The sequence below is a fragment of the Balaenoptera borealis genome (genome assembly GCF_965194805.1).
Source record: "Balaenoptera borealis genome assembly, chromosome: 6".
NCBI lineage: Eukaryota > Metazoa > Chordata > Mammalia > Artiodactyla > Balaenopteridae > Balaenoptera > Balaenoptera borealis.
In genome coordinates, this window is record NC_138863.1 from 38,556,548 (window position 1) to 38,565,747 (window position 9,200).

At 33.2% G+C, this 9,200-nt stretch overlaps 1 protein-coding gene across 2 annotated transcripts in view; it reads left to right on the forward strand.

Annotated features, from left to right (window-relative positions):
* PGAP1 (post-GPI attachment to proteins inositol deacylase 1) overlaps nucleotides 1-9,114 on the forward strand; it is an 80,048-nt gene extending 70,934 nt beyond the window's left edge. For both annotated transcript variants that reach the window (XM_082397332.1, XM_082397333.1), the window contains exon 27: nucleotides 576-9,114. In XM_082397332.1, coding sequence (XP_082253458.1) covers nucleotides 576-714 — 139 coding nt within the window. In that variant the 3' untranslated portion in view covers nucleotides 715-9,114. The remainder of the gene's footprint in view (nucleotides 1-575) is intronic.
* The last annotated feature ends 86 nt before the right edge of the window (nucleotides 9,115-9,200 follow it).

The following is a 9,200-nucleotide window of genomic DNA, read 5'->3' on the forward strand; positions in this document are numbered from 1 at the left end:
TTACTTTTCATTGACCGCTTGTTTGCTCCGGAAACCTTTTCAGTTGATTCTGGCAGATAGTTGCAGATACTCTAAAGTCAGGCAGATCTGGGGTTTCAGTCTAAGGCTCTGTGTCCTTAGGTAAGTTTCTTAACCCCTCAGTGTCTCTGTTTTCAGAGTAAAAAGGTGATAGCCTTTCCTGATAGTATTTTTCTTTTAAAAATAGTGTCTTATCTTACATGCTCCTCTTAGGAATTAAAGATGGTTCCTTTTTTATTTGGTTGAAGTTTTTTGCTGATATTAAATAGGGTGAAAATTTGCTGAATAAAAGTCCAACTAGTATTTTTCTGTGGTTAAAATTTAAAAGAATAAACAAAACTGGTGATTTACTTAATAGAATATTTTTCTCTTTTCTAGCGAAAATTGACTTGTATTGATCTTTTAAAAAATTTTGGACAGTTAAAGTAATTTTTCATATAATGAATTTATCTAAAATCACTTAGAACACTTTCTCAAAACTGTATAAAAGATTGACATGTTCAGTTTTTGCTCACAGTGTAGGTTACATTATAATGTATATTTCTGTCTCTTTACAGTAAATTGTTGAAGACTACTTCACAGTTTCCACTTCCTCTGGCTGTTGGTGTGATTGCTTTTGGGTCAGCACACTTATACAGGGTTCCATGCTTTGTCTTCATTCCTCTTTTACTCCATGCATTATGCAACTTTATGTAAGATTGGATTTAAGGAATGATAAAGATCAGTTATGCCTTTAGGTCCAGTAATAAGAGGGAACACACAGATCCATCAGTGTGGACAGCAAGATCCTTTGGAGAAGAGAGGTCTATTTTTACAATGTTGAAAATAGGAAATTAGTTTTGTAATGCTTGAGGAAAGTAGTTGAAGCATGGTTTTGTTTTGTGGTATGACATCTGTGTACTAGTCATTATGAAAAATCAGTAAAAGGACAAGGTAGCCTCTGTCTTTGAGGACTCTGCATATCAGCTAGTCTGCTTGATTGGCCATACCAAGATCTTCTCCTAAACACTCAGTAAATTTAGCATTGTTTGTATCCTCACCTCAAGTATTCTCATTTCGTCAAACTTTCTTCTGAAAAGTGGGTTACTTTGTATTTGCTACAGTATACGTGTTGAAAAATAAGTCTTAAAAGATTAATGAAATTTAAACTGTTTGCTTTCTCAGAAAGGAAATAGCCACAGTCTTTAGTCAGTTTTTGGCAGCCATAGTGAACAAAATAGATCTTTTGTTTTCTTACACCTATGAAAATACAACTTTAAATTCTAAGGAGACATGTTTTCTTGGTAACCAGCAAGATTGATGAATGGAAACGTAATTCAAATTCAAAACTCAATGAAATTTTCTTGTTTCTTTTCAAATAAGAATCTTATTTTGTATTCTTAGTGATTATCAGGAGACTACTGAAGAGATGTATTGCTAAAATTTGAAAAAAATTTTCATAGATATTTACTTATAGACATTGGAGCAGTTCAGTCATTCAGTCTTTACCATTTTATTCAATTCACTGACCCCATGGTTGTCAAAAGTGCCTAGGGTCATGGTGGGTTGTTAAAATAACTAAATTCCAGTGGTCAGAAAATACTCTACATTGGCACAATTTTTATTTACTATGGAAAGAAAATCAGCATGATGAAGTGCAGTACCACATTTAATGTATAAAATTATACTATTAATGGAATAACAGTGGAAAAAGTGTTACCCCATTAATAGCATAAGTATAAACAATGAATACCTGAATAAGTTGGAGTGTTTAGCCACTAGGTTTAATAGTGGAATCTTAATTTGCCAAGGTGATTACTATTTGACAGATAGAGAGTAATATTTATATTTCATTTCACATTTCAGCTCACTTTTTGGAAGTAGGCAATGCAGCTAGGTATCTTCGCCTTAAGATAGAATTAACTCAAGGCTGGGGTATACCTGAGTGATAGAGCCCTTCCTTTAGATGTGTATGCTGTAAATACCCCAAACCTTGCAAGTATAGTCCTTAAGTCCCAGTAACTCCACAGTTGTACCTGTGAACTTGTGTCCTTGTTAGTGCCCAGGGATGTCCTAGAGTACCAGGTTCATTTTACGTGCCATTGCATCTGGATTCCATTACAACCTCTCAGTTGTTACTGCCTATTAGAAGGTTACTCCCACTTTACTGCCTGTAGAGGGTTACCTCACTTCTTTTCTCATTTGTTCTTCGGGTTCTTGCTGTTTCATCATCAGTTGAAGATGGTCTTGCTATCATCTCTGAGAGTTTTAAGTTTGTTTGATTCCATTGTTGTCTTTTCCAGCTTCATGTTCAGTGTTCATATTTTCACTTATGAGATCATTAAAGATAAGTGATAACCTCATAGTAGACATGGCAGGCATACCAGGCTCTTGTTTGTTTGATAGAAGCAGCAAAAGGGATAAAATACAGAATGCTTGTGTGTTCAAACCTGAAAGGAAAGAGAACTTAACAGATTATATATGCACTTTCCCATGGCATACCACATATATATTTAAACAAGGACACATCTGCCTAGGTTTAGCTTATACATATACTCATAACAACTTTTGTACATATGGTGTCGTATTTCAAGTTTTCACCCATATGTAGTTGCATTTCAAGTTACAGGTTAACTATGTCATTTAACTATTTCTGAATTTGAACTTAGGTCCATATACAGAACTTAAGAAAATTCATTAATTTGAATCTTCTATTGACAGCCATAATCAATGTGTTTAGATGATCTAAAGTCTCCTTGTTTAGTCATTCCTGCTCTTGAATAAAATGTAACAAGCTTAAATTTCTCATTTGTGAGTAGTACATTAGCTTTTTAAAGCAGCAGACTAGGCACATTAGTTTCCATGAAAATAATTTCATGTGAGTGTCATTATCATCAAGTCCTAAAGTCTTATTTATTCCAACAAAATATTTTATTTTAGGACTACAAAAAGGATTCTCATTAAACATGTTATAAACAGCAGTAGTTTGGGGTTTTTTTACATATATTTAATATTATATGTATACACACACACATACATTTTGACAGTCTTCATCAAGTCCTAATGCACTTTAAAACCAAATAACTACCAGAGATGAGAAAGTAGGCTCTGTCTGAAGATTAACAAAACTGATGTTTCTATCACTTGAGAAAAGGAAAGTCCTTTGTCTTTATTTATTTATTTTTTTAATAAATTTATTTATTTATTTATTTTTGGCTGCATTGGGTCTTCGTTGCTGCACGCGGCTTTCTTTAGTTGCGTCGAGCAAGGGCTGCTCTTCCTTGCGGTGCACGGGTTTCTCATTGCAGTGGCTTCTCTTGTTGCGCAGCACAGGTTCTAGGCGCGCGGGCTTCAGTAGTTGTGGCATGCAGGCTCAGTAGTTGTGGCTCGCGGGCTTAGTTGCTCTGCGGCATGTGGGATCTTCCCAGACCAGGGCTCAAACCCGTGTCCCCTGCATTGGCAGGCGGGTTCTTAACCACTGCGCCACCAGGGAAGCCCCCTTTGTCTTTAAATTCACATTATTTCAACCATGCCTACAATCTATATTATTAGCTGGCAAAACAACACAGGTTTATCAGAAATGTTACCAAAAATGAAATTGTTCATTGGCAGTTAGGGATTATCTAATTTAGCAAACTTCTGAGCTCTGTTGTTATGACATTTTTATTTAGATTTTGTTTTTTGAGTTTTGAGTAAGTTTTGAACTTATAAAAATTACTCCTGGATCCTATTGTTGATACCTAGACCAAATATAGACTGGACAGGGCAAACAGCGAGTACTTTCAGTGTCTCCAGAGAGTCCTCTGGAGTTACTACTATTATAATTTGGAACAGATAATATGATAGAAATCATTAATGCTCTCTTTTCTTTATCTTTTTCATGTTGGAAATTACACAGGTTCTGCTAGTTCTTTTCTTGGTTGTCACCAGAATGAAAGTATTTAAAACAGTAGTCCTAAAAAAAAAAATTTGTGCCTGGTTAACACTGATTTTGAGTCTCTTCAATATATATATTGATCATGTGTTAATTAATCTTTAATTTTTTTCATATTTTGCTCAGATAAATTCAGATGTATATAATGGAATACGTTTTCTTGTTTGAACTACACTATAATATCTGCATGATTATACAGTAAGGAAAAGAAATAAAGAACTATAGTAGGCCTAGTAAATGTTTGTTGTTGATTATCCTGTCACTCATGCAGATGGTACACATTTCCACCATACACACATACTTACATGAGGCAGATTGTCTGATTTGTTCATTATCTACTTCCCATTCTTTTCTAAACTCTTCAGACTTTTCACTTATAGCATAGTGTATTCTTTTTACCTCAGTGCTTATTAGCATCTCTTACAGAAGGTGGTCAAGGGAAATAAAACTCAATAAAAGGTAAAGCTCAATTTTCAGTTTATTCTTGAGAGCTCTGGGGAAATGGGGTAAACACAAAGATGATGAGATAAACTAGGGCTGTTGATTCCCAAATCCCCAGGCAATTCAGTTAGCCTGATTTTCATCTTAAGCGTTAGGTCTAAATTAGTGTAGTATCTTGCTTTATTATGAGGTTTAGTGCAAAACCTTGCAGTGCTGCATTTGCAATTTTTTAGGAACTTGTTATGAAAATCAGTTGGGAAAAATTTTTTTAATGTGTTGGGACCTTCTATGACTAAGGCATTTGTTGATTATTTTTCATCATCACTTTTTGTTTTCTCTGTGTTTTATTTTTATAAATTTATTTTATTTATTTATTTTTGGTTGCGTTGGGTCTTTGTTGCTATGTGCGGGCTTTCTCTAGTTGCAGCGAGTGGGGGCTACTCTTCGTTGCGGTGCACGGGCTTCTCATTGCAGTGGCTTCTCTTGTTGCAGAGCATGGGCTCTAGGCACGCAGGCTTCAGTAGTTGTGGCTCATGGGCTCTAGGCACGCAGGCTTCAGTAGTTGTGGCTCATGGGCTCTAGGCACGCAGGCTTCAGTAGTTGTGGCTCACGGGCTCTAGAGCGCAGGCTCAGTAGTTGTGGCACACGGGCTTAGTTGCTCTGCGGCATGTGGGATCTTCCCGGACCAGGGATCGAACCTCTGTCCCCTGCATTGGCAGGCGGATTCTTAACCACTGCGCCACCAGGGAAGCCCTTCTCTGTGTTTTAGATTTGTGAAATTACAGGAAACAAGATACCTTGTGTAGTTTGTGGGGGGGTCAATTTGGAGAGTATAGCACTCCCCAGGAAAAAGGAAGCAATAAAAGTATCTTTGTATTATGAAATTAGACTCAGGCAGAAAACTTCTTGCCACATAAGGTAAATGTAGAGGATACTATTACAAAATAGTAAGATGATTGGGAGCTGAAATTTTATTTGTCTTTTTGAACAAAGAACATTTCCAGTTCTGTAATGAACTTTTACTTACACATTATTAATCATGCATTCTTTCACAATATATTTTAACAGCCTGAGGAAATAGAAAGTTTGTGAGGCTACTCACATTCTTTACTTTTAATAAGGATAATAGGAAAGAAAAGTCAGACCCGTAATCCAAATCCGAGTATGTATACTCTTAAATGCTCAAGAATTCACACTTTTGATAAATAAATTATATTATGAATACAGACGACTGAATTTTATAATTAATAACTTAGTCTTAAGAATGGAATAAAATTTGGAAATAGTGAGAATAAACTGTTATTTAATTTATAGTAGAAATGTAACAGTACCCCTGAATTGATAATGTTGCTTTCAAAAGTTAGATGATATTCTGAGCTACATCTTGATTACATTGTCTGTAGTTGAAAAATTTTAAATCAAATACAGTACTTTCTAAAAGTGTTTGGCATGTTACGTTGCCAAAAATGACTGTTTTAAAATACCAAGTAACCAGTTAATTTCTGATGACTTTGTATAGGTCTTGATATATGTGAGTCAGATTTATTCTGTACTCATTCTGTACATTGTAACTTTGAACACTTATGAAAAACTGTATCTGTTGATGTAGTTTTATTAGTTAGTGTAAATTTGTTTGCATATTTGAACATTAATCTTAGTTTAGGAAATCTAAACCTAACCATTTTTGTAAGGTTCATATGCTATTTTTTTTTAGTGTTATCTTGGTTTTTAGTATTTATATAGTAATGTTACTAGTAAAAATTTGTAGACAAAGCGTAGAACTATTAACTGTTCAAAAGCCTAAGTGTTAGGCATATTTTGTATTTCATGTTGCACTTGTTTTGTTTCATATTGGACTTTTTACATCCCTTTTTTAGGAAAAAAAAAAGATGCGTCCGAATTTTTTTTAGCATAAAACTCTACATTGGAAAATAGAACTGTTTTCATATGGTTAGCAAAAATACACTTTGCCACCAAAGCTAAATGAAACTGTAAAATACCTCCAGATATTTGTGCCAATGAACTTTTCTTACCATATTGGGATTAAAGCAAAAATAATCTTTTCAGTATTTTTCTTCTAGGACTTATATTAAATACACATGATCAAAACTTATATTCCATATCCTAATTTTTCTTTCAAAATATGTAAAGCTTATAGCATAGTGTATTCTATTTTGTCTGATTTCTGGAATAGTGTTTTCTGGTTTTATTGGGTGAAAGTTAGTTTATCCAATAATGATCTTTCAGTAATTAGTTGAAGAAATCATTTAGGTAATCTTGCTTCAGATTCATTCTGTAAAACTTTAAATTCTGTTGCCCAGATCATTTTTAGTACAGGTGTCTCTCATTTATGTAATAGAAAGTTTATTGTGGAATTTCTATTGTTTTTTATGTGTTTCCATTCAGTCCCTCTATACAGTCACATGTTTCATAGGGGAGAATTATCCACTAGAACTTAACATAATACAATGAAATAAACATTGTAAAATGCATCTTAAAGGAAAATATAAGAACAAGATGTTAATGCTAAAATGTTAACATTGATGTGGTAGTGTACTCATGAGAGAAAGCAGAAATATGATAGATTCAGAAACTGTTGTGTTTATATGGTTGACATTCTTTAATTTCTCTCCTACAGAAATTTTGAGGGAATTTCAGTCCCTCATATTATGTTTTTTCCCATAATTTAATGTCACTTAACTGTTTCTCTGCCCAGTCATGTTGATGTAGTTTGCATAAGTAGCCTTGGAAGTAAAGAGACAGAAGAGAAAGCCAAATATTAAAATGTTTGACCTTGATTTAGTTACAGTTTATCCAACTATCTGGTAGGGACATGGATGATATTAATAAAAAGATGATATACAAGACCTAAAAATTCAGTGAACATTATTTTTGGAATGAGTTTGTCCTTTGTGTTGAATAATTTTATCCTAAGTAGGAAGTGCCTGTATTTAACATAAACATGCTTTCTACATAATCAGATAATGTATTTGTTGGAATATTGGTAGAAATAATCTTCTCTGCCTCCACTATGGAAGGGGAAAAATCCAATTTTTAGTGTATATAAATTAGGAAATTGTATTGTGTATTTACATTTTTAAAACTATAAAAATGACTTAGATATATTATTTTGAAGTGATTGTATTACCATTTCTTAAACTTATGACTAACTATAAATGTAGCAACATACCCATGAGAAACCAGACCAAAATTGAATGCATATTTTCACTGTGACCTTGAACTTATAGTTGTTTGGGATAAAACAGACTGTGCCTTAAAATGATGAAGGAATGCCCTGCAATTTTATAACTATATATTTATTATGGGTGGTCTTCTCAAATTGGCCCCAAATTCTTTTCTTTGAGGTTGGTGAAGTAAAAATTTTAAATAAAAGTTCATCAGTATTTCCCTTAGTATCTGCTGAACTATTGCTCTAGAGGCCTCCTTTAATTTCCACAGTTCCCATTTCAGATTAAAATTGATTTACACTTCATAGGTGTAGAAAATTAAGTTTTGTTAAAGTTTCTGAAAATAAATTTATTTTAGGAGAAGGTGCTGGCACTTCTGAACTTATTACACATGGAAAAATTAATCTTCAAATGTAATTTTTTGTCTTTTTAGTGAATATCAAAAACATGAATTCTTCCCTAAAACCTGTACTTATTGTTCCTCAGATTATTGAGACTTGTATTTGTATATCAAATAAAGTTAATTTAGTCAATAATAATTTCTCAGTAGTTAAATATAAACTCACATTCATGTATATTTTTAAACATTTTCCCTTTTACTTTTTCCCTCCTAATTATTTTTAAGGTATCAAGAGAGAACTGGCTCCAGATTTTTGTGGGTTTTTCTTTTAATGTAAAGACTGACATTTTTACTGTGCTTATTTAAAATAACGTAATTTCTATCAAAACAAATTATTCCATTCATAGGACATTCATGGTCTCGGCCAAAAGATGTCCACATCTCTGTGTGGCATCTCAGAATTTTTTTGTATATTTTTCAATTTCAATTTTGAACATAAACTCTACACTTTTCTTTCTTCTCATTTTACCTCCACTGCCTCCCATCAAAGACAAAAATATAGGTTTCTCTAAAAGTATGTAGAAAGAAAACATGTCTTTCCTTAAAGCATGGTCAAAATGAGATGGAAATAGTTTGGGGAAGTGTATGTAATACAATAAAATACATGGCTGTCAACTCGCATCAGTTTCTATATTATAGTTAAAAGTTTATAGAAGACAAACTATGTGTTTTACTGAGACAGACTCAGTAATCATTTATTTGCAAATCAATAATTTTACTCTCATCCGGAAAATGCAGTGCATAGTAATTATACTTAACAGTGCAAAACAATTTCTCCTATAGTATATACTGAAAAATGATTGTCACCTTGCAGATTTTTCTTTTTAAACATGCATGATCTTCTCCAGTACTTTGTACAATGTATGGTATACTAAATACATTTATGTGTAATTTTGTGTGTATTTTTTTATGGTATAATTAACTTTATTACATTTAACTGGTTGTAATGCACAAAAAAGTGCTATTTATTATACTCTGTAGAGTGTTGTGAATGTTTTTATCTGTGTTTCAGCATTATGGTGTAGGGTTTAATAGATGAATATTTGCCTTCAGTCTCTGCTCAGGTATTAATGTGTAGCAATTTTTGGTGCTTTCTTTTTTATCTGTCATAATCTGGTGTTCCGAATGTTCAACAATAAATTTGGTGAACAAGAGCACATGGTGCAGAATTGCTTACCGGTTCACATACTCCACAATACCATCTCAGGAAAAACCCTTAAAATGATTTCTTTATAGCATG